General features: G+C 51.3%; 1 protein-coding gene across 1 annotated transcript; it reads left to right on the forward strand.

Moving 5' to 3' along the window:
- Positions 1 to 997: 997 nt before the first annotated feature.
- Positions 998 to 12935, forward strand: MFAP1 (microfibril associated protein 1). Its single transcript, XM_078618801.1, has 9 exons — positions 998 to 1256; positions 2939 to 3191; positions 4269 to 4419; positions 6107 to 6294; positions 6933 to 7041; positions 7437 to 7597; positions 9096 to 9255; positions 10601 to 10690; positions 11608 to 12935. The coding sequence occupies exons 1-9, from the start codon at positions 1169 to 1171 to the stop codon at positions 11791 to 11793; spliced, it is 1386 nt and encodes a 461-aa protein (XP_078474927.1). The 5' UTR covers positions 998 to 1168; the 3' UTR covers positions 11794 to 12935.
- The last annotated feature ends 8277 nt before the right edge of the window (positions 12936 to 21212 follow it).

Raw genomic sequence — 21212 nt, forward strand, 5'->3', positions numbered from 1 at the left:
CCAAAGTTGGGGGTAGTGTGGAATGAAAATTCTCACGACTGCAGTGAAAGCCCCAGATGCAATGCCAGATTAAGGAGTGCGGGGCCTGTAGAATATGTTGTAAAGGGGCCCTAAATAAAATAAAAACACGTAAAAATTAAAACACAAATGTTTTACTTGCATAGTAAAGTAATTGTATTTTTTCATTTGCTATACAGCCAGATAACCTTAAACACTCAGTCGTTCATAAAAGTTGAAGGCAATATAGTACTCTAGTAATAGAGCAAGTACAGAATCACTGAACCGAAATTTGTGGCTTGAAAGCATTTAGCGCGGGGCCCTTAAAAGTGCGGACCACCGTAGCGTAGCATAAGTAGCTACTTTTGCAACGACGATAATCCGGCACTGCCCAGATGTCTTGGAGTGCCCAATCTTTGTCCCACCACTCGCAACCTGTCAATCAACCATCTTATATCACGGGGAGGGGGGGGCTAACAAACTTGCACGTTAACTTTTTTCGTTTTTTTATTAGAAGTGCAAAAAAATTAAAGGCACACGAGATGGACAATAAACAAAACAAACATTGACAACAACAAATTGCTAACTTCAATTTAAATCGATATCGCGATTATCGTGATATCGTAATGTGTATATAATATCGTATTCAATATTATATATCGTGATGCTTATATGTAATCTCGTATTCAATGGCATATATTAAATATGGTGATGAAAAAATAATATCGTATCCAATATTAAATATCGTGATGTAGGTATAATATCGTATTTGTTTTCAATATATATCCTGATGTATATCTAATCTCGTAATCATTATTACATATTAAATATCGTCATGCATATATATCGTATTCAATATTAAATATCGTGATGTATGTATCATATTAAATATCGAGATGTATATATAATATCGTATTCAATCTTATATATTAAATATCGCAAAGGAAATTATATCGGATTCAATATTAAATCGCGTCCCCCCCCCCACCTCCCCCCCCCCAGTCGCGGCTTCCGTAGTCACGTGACCGCCGCGTTGAGGCCTGGTGGCGGGGCAGGCTTGGAACGAGCCTGAGAAGTCGCCTCGGACACCGAAACCCCCGACACTTAAATCGACGCCGTCGTTGTCGTCGTCGTCGTTTCTAGTTTCACTTCGTTTTGTTTTACCTCCAGCATGGCCATGCCCTCGCTGTCGAGCCATGGGCCGCGGCCCGTGCCCATTCAATCGACGGCGGGAGCCGTGCCCGTGTACAACGAGAAGGGTGAGCCTCGAAAGCCTGAGCGACCAGGCCCCAAACTTCGCGGAGTTTTAAATAAAAATGTATTTGCAACGTTAATATTAACAGTAATCGTTAACATTTATTTGTTAAGACCTGCTCAGGGCGTTGAACGCGCTTCGGTCGTCCGTGTCTGCAATGAAAATGTAAAGTCGCAAAGTCCAGCAGCTGTCCACGAAATGCCCCGAAACCGTAACCGTCCCATAAGTGTCGCCCTAAACGTCCACTTTAGTGGGGTTAGCACAACGCGTGACGAACCCGGCGAGCTGAGTTCGATCCCCCGGCCACGGTTAACGCTTTACCAACCCGATGTGGCCGGTGTGGGTAAAGCTTGGCAAAGCGTGGGTTAATCGGCACCTCGTGAGCGATACGGCGTCGGGAGAACTTAATCCAGCAGTGTATTGAACATGGGGTGGTGTTGACAGGCGGTGAACCAAGCCAGGCATCGATGGATCATTGCAGGAACTTACATTGTCTTAGGTGCCATCCATTTAGTAGGCAAATCTGTCAAAACTTGACCCCTCCCCCCCGAATCCTATAGAACGGCCGATATTGAATCCATGCAGAAAAGATCAAGGGTTAATAATATTAACGTGTTTACGCAAACAGTCCACCGCCTGACTAACTAATTTGAAGGCCAATGTAGACAAATTATTGTCGAGGCTTCACCCCCCCCCCCGTTTCCTATGCGTACGTACATTATATTCTTGGTTCTTTCGGTAAAGTCACGTAGAAGGGAAACAATATTGTCAATAGACCACCCCGTACGCATGCGTACGCATTTGGGTTAAGCCCCCCCCCCCTCCATGCGTACGTACTAAATGGATGGCCCCTTATTTACATGTTAATTTATTGCGGTAGTGCTTAGTTCATATAACTGATGTATCGGTCAATTGTTTAAAACCTGAACTTACGTTTGCAAAGTATGCGTAGTCGACCCTGTAAGATGTTGACTGTACAAATCATACTCTGCGTCATTTAGGTCAATGTAGCAAACACAAGTGTTCAAATGAAAGAAACATAGTATTAATTACTTAAATCAGTTAGCGAGCCTTAATCGATACAATGCATTTAATTTCTGGGTGGGTAAATTTGCATATAACTTGCATAAATAAACATTCTCACTTGCACAATTCGATGCATGTATCGAGTGCATTGAGTTGATGGTTTCAGCCCGGTCCCCAATGACGTAAAACACAATCCATCACATTGCATTAATTCTGCACCTAATTTGGCTATCTAGATTTGAAGTTTTCGTGACTGCAGGGATCCATACTCTTTGGCTATCTTTAAAATATTACAATAAAGTATTTTGGTTCGACTGTCATCCGAGGAACAATACTCTTTGTACCCGTTACTGTGTGGAACAGAGGTCACTTGAAGGGATCTTAGAGATAGTTCTGTGGTATCTGCTTCTGTGAGCTGTTCCCTAACATGAAAACTTGCATTGGTCTGGAAGAGTTCCATATTGATGCTTTGCTTCATGACGCAATATTAATGGCACAATCTGGATTGCAGAAAAAAATGTGGGACAAATATCAATCACAACTGAAACAGAATCTCATTTGAATCGAATTGTAATCTCGGAGCAGCAATTAATCGACTTTTTCGTGGAACAATTACATCACCACTCCAACCACTGCTTGTTCCTCGATCTCCATTCGCAGGCGAGCTCTCCATGGAGAAAGTGAAAGTGAAGCGCTACATCTCGGGCAAACGGCCCGACTATGCTCCCATGGAGTCGTCCGACGAAGAGGAGGGGGAGGACGACTTCAAGCTGCGGCCCCTCCCCAAGGAGGCGGATCGCGATTCGGAGCGTGACCCCCCAGCGCTGCTCTCCTCCTCCTCTTCCACCGCGGCCAACGACGCTCGACTCAAGCGGCTGCAGGCGCGACAGCTGGAGGACGACGTGGAGGAGAGGTGTGTGGCTGGAGCAAGCCCCCCACCCCTCCCCGCGCCCCCCTGTGTTAGAGAACTGCCCGCAGAAGCGGATATCGCTGAACCACTTCCGAGATCCCTTCAAGCAATCTCCGGTCCACGCAGTTCTATCGCCGACAGTGATCTTCATCACTTGACGGTTAAATTGATACATATTTAACGGCGTAAGTAGCGCAGGAGACGTCGACGGAGGCAACACGTATTTATTAACAATTGCTACTATACAGCACGTAGCGCACCCTATCACTTGAAGGGGTAACGGCCCCTTCACCCGGTTCTATCCGAGGCAGTGTCCCTCGGCTAACGTTTCCCCATTAGCTCCTACACCCCTCTAACCCAGACCATCCTAGTGGAGGCTAACTGCCCTGGCCCAGCCTCGGCTCAGGTCCTACCCTCAGCCACACGAGCCTGGCCCTCACAAGGACACAGACCTCGCTGCTCTGAGGTCGCCCCTGGCTTGCCCTGCTCGGCTCTTATAAGAGCAGCGACTCAGGGTAGTCCCAGGGCTAGCTAGCTGGTCTTCAGTCTTCACTGGCTCTTCTGCTCCAACGACTGCCTCGAGCTCTCTCGCGCACCGCCTTATATACCCAACTGCCCCCCCGAGGGGCGGGGCTGTATGCGGACGTTGATGTAGACACCCCACGTACGGACGTTGATGTAGACACCCCAACGTAACGGCTTGCTACACCCCGGTACGTAATACCTCTACACATAGCAGGACTGTATTTCCAGATGCCATGCTGTTAGTGCCAGAGCCAACTTTAGTGGAGGGAGGCACAGTCGAGACATGTTCCCAGGGCTCAAAACTCCAGATTGTCCGACAACATATATATACATGAACATTTTTATGCAGATAAGTAGTACTGGTTATTCGTTTATTATTGTTCTTTCATTTTAAAATTTCCCTCCCAATTTTTTGCTGGTGGCATCATGCAGTAACTAACTTGCGTGTGGCATAAATCATGAATAGTTTATTCAAACGCGCGATTCAACGCGAGCTTCAAAATCGTTTTGAATCGAGCAATTGTAACAAGTCTGCTCGCTTTTGCCGGCACGCAGGCTGGCCCGGCACCGGCAGATCGTCGAACCGGAGGTGTTGGAAGAGGAGGAAGACGACGACGATGACGACGATGATGATGACGATAGGAGAATCCCTCTCGCCGACCGAGAGGACACAAGCGAGGAAGAGGAGGAGGAGATTGATGACGAGGTGGGTGGACCCTTCACTGCAGCCATAGCCACCAATGCAGGCTTCCGTGAACTGTTCCTACTTCTAAACTAGAGGCCCCATCACTGCGTGGGGTCGGCTGGTCAGATTTTCTCTCCCCAATGTGCTTCTACTATGTGCCTCTTGTCACATCTACTGTTCTCACATCTCCCTTATCACCCTCGGTCTCAGTCTACTCCTGCCCTGCATCTCCATAGCCCTATGAATTGCATCTTCTTTCATTCTTTAATGGAATCCCACCATATCCATCTTTGTCTTCCTATTGCCCCTTTTGCCTTCTCTTTTCCCAGGTAGGAGGAGTAGGCTCCCCCCCTCCCTCCCGTGAGCCTTACTTAACACGTCTGCAGGACATGCCACGTTCCTCTCTCTGACTAAATCTTGCATCGTTCTCTGCCGGATCCCAATTATTTTATCACATCTTTGTTTTTATTGTCCATCCTATTCTCAACATCCTCCTAAAACCTCGAATCTCTATTGCGTCTGTCTTTCATATGGTATCCTTTTTCATTGTCCCAAGTCTGTGGTCCTATTTCAGTTTTTTGTTATATTTTCCTGTTGTAACATTGATAGCTGGTGAGTCAATAGCACCAGACAGGCCACGTTGTGGGTTCAACAATTAGGGGTGTTAGGGCATGGTTTTAGAAACAACGTATTTCCTATATTGAGAAAAAAAGACAACTTTATCCATAATAGAGTTTTGTTTGGGTTAGATCACGTAAATATAAATGTGTCGTTAAATCCGTCGCCACCCGACACAGCTAATTAGTACGGTTTGTCACGTAAACTAAACATGCCAATTCGTTACTAGTTCAGCACACCGGTGTTGGAGATTAAACCCACAAGGTTTACAATTCGAGTACGACGTTTAGTCAGTAAATACAACCAGCATCATCAGGCGACGGCCAGAGTTGTGGAAAAATCCTCCCTATTTTGATCTTCAATAGAGGGAGAAATGCGATGTCGTCACTTGTGAGCCAATCAGGTGCGAAGACCAGAGGGGCGTGAGGGGGACGAATCTATTCATATAAATTACAATGGACAACTTTGCGAACAAGATACGTCTCAAGCAGCAACCACCACCCTTCTGTAAATGTCAGTCTACAAGTGTAACCGCCATGGGAGACACTACGTCGGTCTCGACAGCCACAGTTGCGCATGCACACAAGGCGTGATATGGTCAGCAAATTTAAATCCAGCGCTTGATGCAAATAATGAGAAAAACCTACAAAGGCAGGAAAATTGTCACAGGCCGGGAACATGGAAATGACAACGCGCAACGGTGCGCACGAAAGACCAGGAAGGCACGACTACCATCATGCCTTGCATGCATGTCATATGACCACCACATTGCATGCGCAATGCTCTCAACCTTGTCTGGACCACCAACTCAAAAGAGAACTGAAAGAGCTGCCGAATTATTGTTTAGGCCACATCAACTCAAATCATTTGAAAGTGTGGCCTGTCCCTTGAGGCAGCGGTGAAACAAAGGGGGCAACCGTCGACTGGCTTCATCCTCGCAGTGGACTCGCTGGAACAGTACCGTCGTCGGCAGCGTCGTCGTCAGACAAAAGATGACCACGCCGCCACCATGTTCTTCCGCTAGCGAGCGAACGATCCCCGCTGACGTGCTCCCCCCTCTCCCCCCCTTGTGCCCGGCGGCGGTGCCCAGGAGATTGAGCGGCGGCGCACCCTGATGCGGGAGCGAGCCAAGGAGCGCGAGGATGACGAGACGGAGCTGCTGGACGTGGAGGACGAGGCGAAGTCGGGCGGCGAGTCGGGCTCCGAGTCGGAGTACGAGGAGTACACGGACAGCGAGGAGGAGGCCGAACCGCTGCTGAAACCCGTCTTCATTCGCAAGTGCGGGGCCGTTGTCTTACTGCGTCGTCCGTCCCCGTGCCCTGTCACGTCCGCCAAGCATTTGCTCAAGCAATGTTCATCAGTTTAGGACATTGACCCGTTTTCTATTATCTGCTGTCTTGTGGATCCCATTGTCGACCGCGTTGTCTGTCCCATTGTGTGGCACCTGCTGGGTCTGCCCTGTGACCTGTCAGCGAGCCTTCGAAACTTCACGTGGCCTCAACGTGCACATAGCCTGGCACAAGCGCCGTGGTGACATCACCGCCACTTAGTGGCGAATGGCGGTTGTTCTTGTATTGTCTATTGCATTGGCTGTCTGTGATGCATCACAGTCGACTCCATTGTCTTTTGTCTTGTTTGCTGCATTTTGTGTTATATTCTTACATTTCTCCTGTTTCTTCTGTTGTCTGTTGCATTTTCTGTTTCGTTGAACATTGCATTGTCCACTGCGTTATGCATCACTTTTCTGAATTGCATATCACATTGTTCCAATGCCTATTTCATTGTCTACTGCTCCATCTATGGTACTGTCCGCACCACGCACGGTTCTGTCTTGAAAGAGTGTAGTGCCGGCCTTAACAGATGCTGTTCTATCTGTTGAGGCTATAAGGGGATCTCGTGCTTTGCCTGCTCGGTAGGAAGGAGCGCCTCACTGTGCAGGAGAAGGAGCTGCAGACCCAGAAGCAGAAGGAGCAGGAGGCAGAGAACAAGCGCGTGGTGGAGGAGCGGCGCAAATACTCGCTCAAGGTGAGCAAGGCCACCACCAGCGCCACCGCAACCAGCATCGGCGTCACTGCCACCGCCAATGCCACCACCCCCCACCAGCAGCACCATCACCAGCATTACCACCGTGGCCACTGCCACAACCAGCATTGGCGCCACCAAAAATCGCCGTCGCCACCTTCACTGCCACCGCCACTACCAGCATCCCGTATCAGCAGCACCATCACCGCCACTAACACCACCACCGTGGCCACCACCACAACCAGCATCGGGGCGCTTTATGGAACTGCCGGTAGTGGAGGCCCTTCCACCGGCTGGTGCGGGAGCAAGCACAAGCAGGGCTGCAGCTTGACCTTTTTGCGAATTGAAATCACAGCCACGGTCGTCTTTTTTCTTCGTGCGCGTGGTGACGGACGTAGATTGTGGAGGAGGAGGCGCGGCGCGAGTTTGAGGAGAACCGGCGCACGCTGGCGGCGCTGGACACCATCGACACGGACAACGAGAACGACGAGGAGGAGTACGAGACGTGGAAGGTCCGCGAGCTGAAACGCGTCAAGCGGGACCGCGAGGAGCGCGAGGCGTGAGTGTCACCGCACGGGGAGCGCACGCACTGCACGCCGCCGGGGGATACACACAGATGTGGGGCCGGCGGTACGCGCAGACAAATAATGACAAAGATCCCCCTGTGTATAGCCTTGAACAGACTGTTGGGGACAGTGGTGTGAGCGAGTAGCACCTGTGAACGCCGGCGTGACGCGCGAGGGGGTCGGTGCGGCCGTAATCCACGTCCAGCCGCCTCTGTCTCCCAAGCAGCGATGTTTACACATCGCGCCGGATACTCGCTTAAGGCTGAGTGGACCTGTGGGAGGCCCAGAACTGGTTCATATAATCGTCGCTGATGATGGGCTTATGCACAGGGCACTCGCCACACACGCACAGATGTATTGTAAGCTCATGGACACGTTTGGATTTAGTTTTATTCTCATAGCGTCAGGTGATCACAAAGGCGCTGCAATGTTTCACAGACCAGGTCTGCAGTAGTTCTGCCGTAGGAGGTGATCATTGCTGTGCGGTTTCCCAAATGAGAAATCCGCGGGGAAAGTTGGAAAATTTGGTGCCCGTGACGCCGGTATGCAGCGGTCTACTCGCATGTTGTGCACACAAAGTACGGGTATACATACAGTCGGCATACCAGGTATGTACAGAGTTATCGCGTAGCGAACACAGCATTATGCACATCATACCCACGGAGTACGCACACACAGAACAACAGGTGTGCAGGGCTTGTTCTCTGCTTCCTGCTCCACACGGACGTATGTGTAAATATGTTGAACTTCTTTCACACCGTCCATAGCCAACCATACTAATGGGAGGTGCAGTACACGCACAGGGTATACAGAGAAACGGAGCGCATGATGGTGCATGTTTAAACTGGTTGCGGTAACCTTGTACCGATAGCATCATCTCTGAGGGCAGCCCGCCATGGTGGTACACGCCTGTGACCCAGCACTGTGTAGGCCAGGGTTGGTGAATCGCGTAGAGATTTGCTGAACCGGCTGGGCCGCGAGTTGGCAGCACAGCAAGCAGGTTGGCGAAGCGTTTTCCCCTTATACTCTTAGGTTTATTTCGGTAAAGTCACGTAGGTAAAAAATAAAATTACTAAAAGTAATAATAGAAATAAAATAATAAATCACGACGTTTCGGAGGAAACACAAGTCTCCGTCATCAGGTGGGACCGTCACAGCTAGATTTGCTGTATCAAGTGAGGCAGAGATTCCGAGATACAAGTTCTTAAATACAAGTTAAGGGGGAGGAGGGGGGGGGAGCTTATCGGAATGTGATAGCCAATGAATGGAACATATTGGGAGGGGGGGGGCTAAAAGAGAACAAGAGGTGTACGTGGACCTGTTTGTGCACAAGCACCTGTTGGTGCACATGCTAGAAGAGAACGAAAATGCCCATGTTGTTTTTTACCCAGTGTTGGCTGACAATCAAATACAAAAAAGGAGAGTACCTGCCGTGCGTTGTTGTTGATGGGGGGGGTGGGGCTGCTTTGTCCGTGGGGTCCCGCTGCGCAGCGCTGAGAAGGACAAGCTGGAGCTGGACCGCATGCACACCATGACGGAGGAGGAGCGGCGGGCGGAGTTGCGTGCCAACCCCAAGGTTATCACCAATCGCGTGTCCAAGGGCAAGTACAAGTTCCTGCAGAAGTACTACCACCGCGGAGCCTTCTTCATGGTGAGCGCCGCTGCACGGGAGTCACGCCGTGCCCACGGAGACCGCGAGCACGCGGGGACCGTGAGCGTGCGGAGACCGCGAGCGTGCGGGGACCGTGAGCGTGCGGGGACCGTGAGCGTGCGGGGACCGCGAGCGTGCGGAGACCGCGAGCGTGCGGGGACCGCGAGCGTGCGGGGACCGTGAGCGTGCGGGGACCGTGAGCGTGCGGGGACCGTGAGCGTGCGGGGACCGCGAGCGTGCGGGGACCGCGAGCGTGCGGGGACCGCGAGCGTGCGGGGACCGCGAGCGTGCGGGGACCGCGAGCGTGCGGGGACCGCGAGCGTGCGGAGACCGTGAGCGTGCGGGGACCGTGAGCGTGCGGGGACCGCGAGCGTGCGGGGACCGCGAGCGTGCGGTGACCGTGAGCGTGCGGGGACCGTGAGCGTGCGGGGACCGTGAGCGTGCGGGGACCGCGAGCGTGCGGTGACCGCGAGCGTGCGGGGACCGCGAGCGTGCGGGGACCGCGAGCGTGCGGGGACCGCGAGCGTGCGGGGACCGCGAGCGTGCGGGGACCGCGAGCGTGCGGTGACCGCGAGCGTGCGGGGACCGCGAGCGTGCGGGGACCGCGAGCGTGCGGGGACCGCGAGCGTGCGGGGACCGCGAGCGTGCGGTGACCGCGAGCGTGCGGGGACCGCGAGCGTGCGGGGACCGCGAGCGTGCGGTGACCGCGAGCGTGCGGGGACCGCGAGCGTGCGGTGACCGCGAGCGTGCGGTGACCGCGAGCGTGCGGGGACCGCGAGCGTGCGGTGACCGCGAGCGTGCGGGGACCGCGAGCGTGCGGTGACCGCGAGCGTGCGGTGACCGCGAGCGTGCGGGGACCGCGAGCGTGCGGGGACCGCGAGCGTGCGGGGACCGCGAGCGTGCGGGGACCGCGAGCGTGCGGGGACCGCGAGCGTGCGGGGACCGCGAGCGTGCGGGGACCGCGAGCGTGCGGGGACCGCGAGCGTGCGGGAGCGGTCGCAGTGCAGCGGTCGGCGCGATGCGCGACAGACCCGGCGAGCAGAGTTCGATTCCCCGTGAAGCGTATTTAACGGTTGACACCGTCATAAACTTTTATTATTTTATTTCTATTATTACTTCTATTTTTTTTTTACCTACGTGACTTTACCGAAAAAACCTAAGAGTACCGTCATAAACGTTCGTATCTTCCGTTGAATGTTTTCGCAAGGACGTTTATTCTGCCAACCGGATAATCCACCTGTGGATAATGGAGCGTTAATTTGTGTTACCCACCGCTGGTACGACCAAGCCGCCTGGTTTGAGTGGTTGTTGACGTGGTTGTTGTTGTTGTTGTGCAATTTCGCAGGACGAAGAGGAGAACGTGTACAAGCGAGACTTCACGGAGCCCACTCTTGAGGATCACTTTGACAAGACTATCCTGCCCAAAGTCATGCAGGTGGGAACCGGATACCTCCTCGTCCTCTTATCTTCACGATCAAGACCTCATCATCATCATCATCGCCATCATCATCGCCATCACCATCATCATGATCACGACCTCATTGTTTTCATTGTCCCTATTATCAGGTGAATGAGTGGTGGGAGCAGTGGCTAGATGATAGGGGAGAAGTAGGGGAGTGCACTGTGGGGAGTAGAGTGAGATGAGTGGGGAGAGGTAGGAGAGTGCGTGGAGGGGAGTAGAGTGAGATGAGAGGGCACAGGTAGGAGAGTTTATGGAGGGGAGTAGAGTGAGGTGAGAGGGATGAGGTAGGATAGTGTGTAGAGGGGCGTAGAGTGAGGCAGGAGAGTGCGTGGAGGGGAGTGGAGTGAGATGAGAGGTCGGAGAGTGCATGGAGGGGAGTAGAGTGAGATGAAAGGGGAGAGGCAGGAGAGTGCATGGAGGGGAGTAGAGTGAGTTGAGAGGGGAGAGGTAGGAGAGTGCGTGGAGGGGAGTAGAGTGAGTTGAGAGGTAGGAGAGTGCATGGAGGGGAGTAGAGTGAGATGAGAGGGATGAGGTAGGAGAGTGCATGGAGGGGAGTAGAGTGAGACGAGAGGGGAGAGACAGGAGAGTGCGTGGAGGGGAGTAGAGTGAGACGATAGGGGAGAGGCAGGAGAGTGCATGGAGGGGAGTAGGCGTGGCAGAGTCCACAGAGGATCTTGAACACGGCGAGTGTTGCGATCTTGAAATTGATGCGGCATTGCGCTGGGAGCCAGCGGGGGGATGAGAGTGTACCGGGGTCACGTGGTCTCAAGTTGGAGGCAGGCAAGGGGGTGATTACATGTTGGATCCCGGCGACCGCTCCGTACAACGCTGACGAGTTGTTTTTGCGGGGGCCGACCACCGACCGCCCGTCCCCGTCCGCCTGCCTGCAGGTCAAGAACTTTGGCCGTTCAGGCCGCACCAAGTACACTCACCTGGTGGACCAGGACACCACGGCCTTCGACTCGGCCTGGGCCCAGGACAACGCGCAGAACACCAAGTTCTACAAGCAGAAGGCAGCCGGCGTGCGTGACATTTTCGATCGGCCCGCCGTCAAGAAGCGCAAGACCGCGACGTGACGGCACGGCCGCTGTTGTTGACGCCGTCGGCTGCGTTCCCCTCGCCCCGTCGGAGCTCCCTTGTCCCACCACGGGTTACGAGAGAATACACGCAAGTGTGTGCGTGCGTGTGTGGGTGTATGTCTTTGTTGGTGCGCATACGTGTGTGTGTTTTGTGTGTGGGGTGAGCGGTAGTGTCGTGGTTTGCACGTTGCATTGTTCCGAACCTGTCTGTGTGTTAGCGAGCGTGTGCGTATGAGTGCACGCAAATGTGTGCGTATGTGTGTGTTCGTGAGTGTGTGTGTATGCGTGCACGGACGTATGTGCGAGTGTGTACACAAGTGTGCATGTGTGAGTGTGTGAACTGAACGTATGCGCATACGTCTGTGTACACGAGTGTGTGCGTGCGTATCTGTGTGTGTGTGTTAGCGAGTGTGCGTATACGTGTGTGTTAGCGAGTGCGTGAGTATACGTGTGTGTTAGCGAGTGCGTGTGTTAGTGAGTGCGTGCGTAAGCGAGTGCATGCGTATACGTGTGTGTGTTAGCAAGTGCGTGCGAGTGCGTATACATGTGTGTTAGTGATTGCGTGCGTATACGTGTGTGTGCGTTAGCGGGTGCGTGCGTATACGCGTGTGTGTTAGCGAGTGTGCGCTGTGTGGTACCGCGATCGCTTGCCCGATGGCTCGTGGCAACTGCAACGTGGCAGATGGTCGGCTGTGTCTGTGTGACCTCGATCTGGTCCTGCGTCCGTTATCCTCGCCGCCACAATTTGTTATTATACACAGCACAACGTCGCAATATCCACCCTGACCAATTTTATATGTATACATGTGTGTGTGTCTACATATATATACACACACACGCGCACGATACGTGTCTATGTATGTACGCTATGGTTTGTATGTGGTAACCCATGGAGCAGGGGAAGTGGTGGGCCGAGGGTGCTGCATGTCGCGAATGCCTCTCTCCTCCGTCTGCATTTTCCAACGCAGAAACTTTGTAAATAAAAGTTTTGAAATGAGTAACCGGTTTTAAGAAAAAAACACACCGGAGTGCTTTGCTTTTGTATCACGTCGTGGTTCGTTCTTGTCGAAGTCTTGACTACGAATGGCAAGCTGGTTGTGTGTGTGTGTCGTCTTAATAAAACTTATTTTACCAGGTAAGGCCCCGCTGAGCCTTGTAGCTCTTTTTCAGAAGCGACCTGGCTATCACGAATGATAGCTCAACGGAAGTGGCTTATCACGTGGACATTTATAGTAGGAGCCAAATACTCTAAACCTGGGGGTCAGCATCATGCGTCTCCTGAGCCACATGCTCTTGAGCTCGTGACGTTGATTCTAAATGTGGAGGGGGAAAAATCCTGGAGGATCCGGAGGAAAATCCACGCGAACCACGGATAGAGAGATGCTGCAAGACTCGAAAATATACAGCAGGCGTCGGGGTCTGCATCGGGATCGAACCCACGGATAGAGAGACGCTGCAAGACTCCGAAATATACAGCAGGCGTCAGGGTCTGCATCGGGATCGAACCCACGGATAGAGATGCACTGCAAGACTTCGAAATATACAGCAGGCGTCGGGGTCTGCATCGGGATCGAACCCACGGATAGAGAGACGCTGCAAGACTCCGAAATATACAGCAGGCGTCAGGGTCTGCATCGGGATCGAACCCACGGATAGAGAGACGCTGCAAGACTCCGAAATATACAGCAGGCGTCGGGGTCTGGATCGGGATCGAACCCACGGATAGAGATACACTGCAAGACTTCGAAATATACAGCAGGCGTCGGGGTCTGCATCGGGGTCGAACCCACGACCTGTATATCAGGCGAGGGGAGTTACCATCTCGCCGCGTGGTGTTTCCGTGCCGTGGTCGGGCAGAGAACCGTGGAGGGCTTTGCTGGGACTGGCCGGGCTCGAGGAAGCCCCGAAACGTTGCCGGCTAGTTCTAGTCAATCAGGGAGTTAAAAAAAATGAAGCCAACAGTGAGGATGCACTATTTGTGTCACGCTCGCGTTAAATGCGCCATCGCACGGAGTGAATTGGCAGGACACGTCAGAGCCGACCACCGGGTTGGCTGTTGGGGGAAAAATGCATTTGTGGGGGGGCGGGGCGAAGGGGGAAATTCAATACACTTTAGAAGCCTGTGGCTCTGCGTTGTTATTGTCTCGCGCGTTAAGCGAAACTTGTGGCCACTGTGGCCGCTATTGCGCACGGAGAGTCCCGAATAGGAGCGCGACTTTTCGCGCCGAACTTTTGCAACATCGGTGTCATCATCATCTTCACTCGAGTTGTAATCCCCCTCCCCCACTGCCCTCTACCCCCCCCCTCGTGCCACCAGCCACACGGGCAGAGCTTAGGCACAAATGAACTCGTTCAACTTAAGTTGGGAATCGTAAAAAAAAAATAATGACACCGTTCGGTTGGTGTGGGTTTCGCAATGGCTTGGCCAATGCTGCAGTGTTACTCCCATTGACGTAATTGTGTACAGCATAATCACGGTTATTTTTAATTCGGGCAAATGGTCCGTAATAGGATAGTCACCAACGCTCCCCTGTACCATTACCTGTCTCGCAACGCTTTCATGCTCGCCTGAATCATAGCTTGCCTGAATTGCATGATTAATGATTTAAATGTCGGTAATTCAACTCGCAATTGCGCCTTTGCAGCCCTTTTTATACGGCAGTTATCCATGCGAGCCTCGCTGTGTCTGTGTGAGTGGTGTCTATGTAAGTCATTGGGTCTCTGTGTGAGTCTATGGGTGTCTATGTAAATCATTGGGTGTCTTTGTGAGTCTGTAGGTCTCTGTGCGAGTCTATGGGTGTCTATTTAAGTCATTGGGTGTCTGTGTGAGTCTGTAGGTCTCTGTGTGAGTCTATGGGTGTCTATGTAAATCATTGGGTCTCTGTGAGTCTGTAGGTCTCTGTGTTAGTCTATGGGTGTCTATGTAAATCATTGGGTCTCTGTGTGAGTCTGTAGGTCTCTGTGCGAGTCTATGGGTGTCTATGTAAATCATTGGGTGTCTGTGTGAGTCTGTAGGTCTCTTGTGTGAGTCTATGGGTGTCTATGTAAGTCATTGGGTGTCTGTGTGAGTCTGTAGGTCTCTGTGTGAGTCTATGGGTGTCTGTGTGAGTCATTGGGTGTCTGTGTGAGTCTGTAGGTCTCTGTGTGAGTCTATGGGTGTCTGTGTGAGTCATTGGGTGTCTGTGTGAGTCTGTAGGTCTCTGTGTGAGTCTATCGGTGTCTATGTAAATCATTGGGTCTCTGTGAGTCTGTAGGTCTCTGTGTGAGTCTATGGGTGTCTATGTAAGTCATTGGGTGTCTGTGTGAGTCTGTAGGTCTCTGTGTGAGTCTATGGGTGTCTGTGTGAGTCATTGGGTGTCTGTGTGAGTCTGTAGGTCTCTGTGTGAGTCTATGGGTGTCTATGTAAATCATTGGGTCTCTGTGAGTCTGTAGGTCTCTGTGCGAGTCTATGGGTGTCTATGTAAGTCAGTAGGTCTCTGTGTGAGTCTGTAGGTCTCTGTGTGAGTCTATGGGTGTCTGTAAGTCATTGGGTCTCTGTGTGAGTCTGTAGGTCTCTGTATGAGTCTATGGGTGTCTATGTAATTCATTGGGTCTCTGTGTGAGTCTGTAGGTCTCTGTGTGAGTCTATGGGTATCTATGTAAGTCATTGGGTGTCTGTGTGAGTCTGTAGGTCTCTGTGTGAGTCTATGGGTGTCTATGTAAGTCATTGGGTCTCTGTGTGAGTCTGTAGGTCTCTGTGTGAGTCTATGGGTGTCTATGTAAATCATTGGGTCTCTGTGAGTCTGTAGGTCTCTGTGTGAGTCTATGGGTGTCTATGTGAATCATTGGGTCTCTGTGTGAGTCAAAGGTCTTTGTGTGAGTCTATGGGTGTCTATGTAAGTCATTGGGTCTCTGTGTGAGTTTGTAGGTCTCTGTGTGAGTCTATGGGTGTCTATGTAAATCATTGGGTCTCTGTGAATCTGTAGGTCTCTGTGCGAGTCTATGGGTGTCTATGTAAGTCAGTAGGTCTCTGTGTGAGTCTGTAGGTCTCTGTGTGAGTCTATGGGTGTCTGTAAGTCATTGGGTCTCTGTGTGAGTCTGTAGGTGTCTGTGTGAGTCTATGGGTGTCTATGTAATTCATTGGGTCTCTGTGTGAGTCTGTAGGTCTCTGTGTGAGTCTATGGGTATCTATGTAAGTCATTGGGTGTCTGTGTGAGTCTGTAGGTCTCTGTGTGAGTCTATGGGTGTCTATGTAAGTCATTGGGTCTCTGTGTGAGTCTGTAGGTCTCTGTGTGAGTCTATGGGTGTCTATGTAAGTCATTGGGTGTCTGTGTGAGTCTGTAGGTCTCTGTGTGAGTCTATGGGTGTCTATTTAAATCATTGGGTCTCTGTGAGTGTAGGTCTCTGTGTGAGTCTATGGGTGTCTATGTAAATCATTGGGTCTCTGTGTGAGTCTGTAGGTCTCTGTGTGAGTCTATGGGTGTCTATGTAAGTCATTGGGTGTCTGTGTGAGTCTGTAGATCTCTGTGTGAGTCTATGGGTGTCTATGTAAGTCAGTGGGTCTGTGTGAGTCATTAGGTCTCTGTGTGAGTCTATGGGTGTCTATGTAAGTCAGTGGGTCTCTGTGTGAGTCTGTAGGTCTCTGTGTGAGTCTATGTGTGTCTATGTAAGTCATTGGGTCTCTGTGTGAGTCTGTAGGTCTCTGTGCGAGTCTATGGGTGTCTATGTAAATCATTGGGTGTCTGTGTGAGTCTGTAGGTCTCTGTGTGAGTCTATGGGGGTCTATGTAGGTCATTGGGTCTGTGTGAGTCATTCGGTCTCTGTGTGAGTCTATGGGTGTCTATGTAAGTCAGTGGGTCTCTGTGTGAGTCTGTAGGTCTCTGTGTGAGTCTATGAGTATCTATGTAAGTCAGTAGGTCTCTGTGTGAGTCTGTAGGTCTCTGTGTCTAAGTCATTGTTGACCGGGCTGAGACCATGTACTCATGCTTGAGAATTCGATTTGTTTAATTGTGAAAGTCTGTGTGAGTTTATGGGTCTCATTGTGAACCTGATAATACCCATCAACTGGGAACAATTGAGAGCTTACGTTTCATCATCAATCTTGTCTCTATGCGAGTCGTGAGACTATGGGTTTGTGTAAGTCTGTGGGTCTCCGTGAGCAATTTTGTCACGCGTAACACTTGTGAAACCACTTTAATCAAGGGCGGCCCAACCCCGGATTCAAACGCATGTTCCCAGCAGTCAATGGCACCGGCTCAAGTGTCTCTGACCTGACCATCGTGAACCCCGTGAGCCAAGGGTCCCCTCAGGATGCTATAAAACGCACTACAGTATTGATAGATTCCATGAAATAATTTGTATACAGTCCCCAAGTTTTGTATAGTTGCTTTTTTTTAATCAGTCACCACCTTCTGTTGTTCCACACTTGGCGTTAAACCCCAAGCTTCTTCCGGGCACAGTGACTCCATTGACACAAGCAAAACCATCGAAACATCATTTAGCCACGATCAATCCACTGCTGGATGAATGCCTCTCGGAGCCGCGTTGCACCAATCCGCACAGCAGCCGCGCAACGAGCTCGTCGCGTGGTTCCATCTCCCGTGTGGGATGTCATCCCCACCCCCCCTGGGACGCTTTCCATTCCCTGGCTGCCACTCCTGCTAATGGCCCTCTCTCTCGACCGTCGCCACGTTTCTGGCCACGTGGCGGGGCTACCCCAAGCGCCGCTCGCTGTCGTGAACGCGTCGAGTCACGGGTCTATAATGAAACCAGCGGCGCCTCCAAGCCACGTGTTCTTCTTTGTGATTTGAAGTTTTTGTGATTGCACGTGTTCCTCTTTGTGCCCAGCCGTTTAAAACTTCCGAGCAAACACCGCTTCCACGCTTAACTTTCTTGCGCGCTCTGCGGCCTCTATTCGCGAGCGAACCACGTGCCACACGATGTGGGTAGGGAAGGCACCGGGTTGTTCACGGTGCTTCAAAAACACGTTCCTTCGGAGTGGGCAGGTAGGAACTTGGTTGAACAGCGCATTCGTGCACGACAGACAGACAGACAAATAATCCCTGGTGGGCAGTGTGGAACCTGTTGTTCCTACCTGTAAAATGTTAACACGTACATGGGACTCACATGTGACTCGCGCTTTTAATGGAGAGAAGAACGGATAATACACTGTAGCGTGATAACAAATGTGTGCTAATAGCTTCAAAAAGTCAAAGAGTCTCCATTTGTTCACCATCATTGTCAACACGTGGCCTGGATTCTTCTCCAGGTGGTCTCCAGAGCCCGGAGACACATTTCCCGTGGTAGTGTTGCAAATTCTAAAATGTGTTCACATTTTTTTTGAAGCACCCCTGTTTATATAAAAAAAAAAAACCCGAAGAATAAAACATCTGGATTCAGGGAATGAATTCGGTCGAAATTATGAATGGGTGGAAGAAAAAAAAACCCACGCAAACACACACCCCACTGGGCCATCCACTCGTTCATGATCTCACCCTTCCAGGAGGATCACGTGTTGGTTGGCGTTCGTTATGACCTCAACCGCGATTAAAAGTTATCACCGGGCACGCGTCCGATTGGTGCCGCGCATCGCCGCGCCTGGGGCTGGCGCGCACTGCCACGGGTCTCGTGAGCTTGCGTGTCGGACGGGATAGACCCTGGCCCCGTCGCAGGAACGTGGAATCTTCGTTCATCGGAGAAGAACGCCGACCAAACGTCGCAAGGTAATTGTCGAACGTGCTGTGTTGGATTATTGATTTGAAGCTTTCGTGACTGCAGGAATCCATACTCTTTGGTTCTTTCGGTAAAGTCACGTGGGTAGAAAAAATAATAGATCACGACGTTTCGATCGCAACAACAAGGGACCGTCTTCAGGTGTGAAGAAAGAACCAAAGAGTACGTGCTGTGGTGGTTTACAGCAGCGGTTCTTCGCCTGGGGTGCGCGCACCCTTCGGTGTCTGCGAGATGCCCTCTCAGTGTATGGGGGGGTGCGAGGCATGGCCAGATTTTTTTGAAGGTAAATCATCGAAACACGAATAAAGCCGCGGGCACGTAAGTACAACTTTGCTTCGTCAAACCCGACGTATTTATTAAAATTCTACACGCTTGGAGGCTTGCAGTAAAATGTTAAGGACGCACTAGTTCAGAGTCTGTCGAGCAGCTGGAAATCCCAAGTTTTGCGCGAGTTCACATCCCGATTTTCGGGTCGGCTCAGAGAGCCCATCCATCTCTCCGCGGTCGATAAAGTGAAGAGCCACCCGATTGGGAACATCAACGGCGGTTGTCCTATGGATGGACTCCCCCCCCCCCCCAGACGTATGAAGGTGGTGGAATTGTCACCTCCTGGCTCAGGTGGCGGCTGGAAAACGGGAGGAGATGGACGCCGACGTGGATGAGTAACGTCGAAATGATGATGCGCGCGGCTTACTGAGATGTATTCTAGATTTGAAGCTTTCGTGACTGCAAGGATTCATATTCTTAGGTTTTTTTTCGGTAAAGTCACGTAGGTAAAAAATTAAAATTAATAAAAATAAATTAAAATAAAAAAATCCTTTTATTTATTTGAATTTTAATTTGTTACCTACGTGATTACTGAGATGTCTCCGTGCTCATTTTGACGAGGGGGGAAATCGCCAAAGGCTTTTTCTCGACGGGATAATGCGCGCCACACAAGGGGAGGTTGCGAGAGAGATGTAGGCTGCGCGTGCGTGTGTGTGTGCTTGCATAGGTGCTGCTCGCGAACAGCACTTGTCCCAACGGTATGTTGAAGGCTATACGGGGGATCTTTGTGGGGGAGCGGTGGCGCAGTGATCAACGCGTTGCGCTCCAAACCCGGCCAGGCGAGTTCGATTCCCGCTCACGGTCAAAGCCAGTGACGATTATCTGAACCGGTTCTGAGCCTCCTCTGGGTCTAGTACCTGGTGCGGTGTGTAAACATCGCCACTGGGGAGACAAAGGCGGCCGGACGTAGTCCTGGCCACACCACGCCCTCGTGTGCCGTTTCGACCTGCATAGGTGCGGCTAGCTAACAGCACTTGCCCCAACGGTCCTGTGAAGGCTATCCCGGGTGGGAATATCTTTGTCTTTGTAATTGGCCACGTTTGTAATTTTATCAATTGGCCGTGTCAACGTTTTGGCTGGACGTTCCGTGTTTACTGGTCAATTATGAGTCGCATGATCGGTGGACCAAGTAATTTGCATTCTAACAACGGGAGTAGGAGGAGGCTTTCGCGACCAACATTATCCATAATAGAGGGTTTTTTTAGGTTAAATCGCGTAAATATAAATGTGGTGTCGTTAAACCCGCCACCACCCGACACAGCCATTTAGTAAGGGTTCATACTCTTTGTTCACGTACACTGTAAAAAATTACTCCGTAAATTTACAGTAACTTTTCTGGCAGAAAGTTGCCAGTGAAATTTACTGTAATTTTACCGATTTTTTTTTGAGAATTGTGTTATAGGTTAAAAATAAAAAAATGAAAAACAACTAGATTAAATCACGACGTTTCGAAGGCAACACGTAGTGATTTTGGCTGTAACGGTTCCACCTGAAGACGGAAGCTTGTGTTGCCTCCGAAACGTCGTGATTTTATTTAGTTGTTTTTCATTTATTCATTTTCTACCTACGTGACTTTACCGAAAAAACCAAAGAGTATGAATCCTTGCAGTCACGAAAGCTTCAAGTCTAGAATTAGTAAGGGGGATGTCACGTAAACAGAACGTGCCAATTCGTTACGAGTACAGCACTAACCGGTTGTGTGTTTGAGAGTAAAACCCACAACAATTAGGAACCGAGAAAAAAATTACCCCTCTTGGGCAACAATTAGGAACCGAGAAAAAAAATTACCCCTCTTGTGTGGACAAGTAATTATCCTCCCGTGCAAAGCGCGTGCGCGTGTGAGCGGTGGCGCCGCGGTTAGCGCTACGCTGCGCCACGAACACGACGACTCGAGTTCGATCCCCGCTCACGGCCAACACCAACAGTGACGATTGTCTGAACTGGTCATGGGCCTCCCCTAGGTCGACTCAGCCTCAAATGAGTATCTGGTGCGGTGTGTAGTAAACATCGTCACTGGGGAGACAAAGGCGGCCGGGCGTGGTGTTGGCCACCCACCCCCCTCGTGCGCCGTGCCGGCCTTCATAGGTGCTACGCTAACGGCACTTGCCCCAACAGTCTGTTCAGGCTATACGGGGGCGGGGGGGGGGTCTTTATCTTTTTTGTGTGTAACGCTCAAGACACGCGCACAAGCTCAACTTGCTCAATCCACTGCTGGATGAGTGCCCCCCCACACCGTATGGGTCGCGGTGGGGGCTGGGGTGGGGTGGGGGGGTTGTTGGGAACATACTTCACCGCGCTCGCTCAGTGCGATGAGAGCAGACGCGGGGCGCACAGATCGTGATGCATTCAGGGGCCGTCCATAAATGACGTCACGCGAT

Source organism: Lampetra planeri, chromosome 59 (assembly GCF_965212315.1).
Source record: "Lampetra planeri chromosome 59, kcLamPlan1.2.h2, whole genome shotgun sequence".
NCBI classification, from domain to species: Eukaryota; Metazoa; Chordata; class Hyperoartia; order Petromyzontiformes; family Petromyzontidae; genus Lampetra; species Lampetra planeri.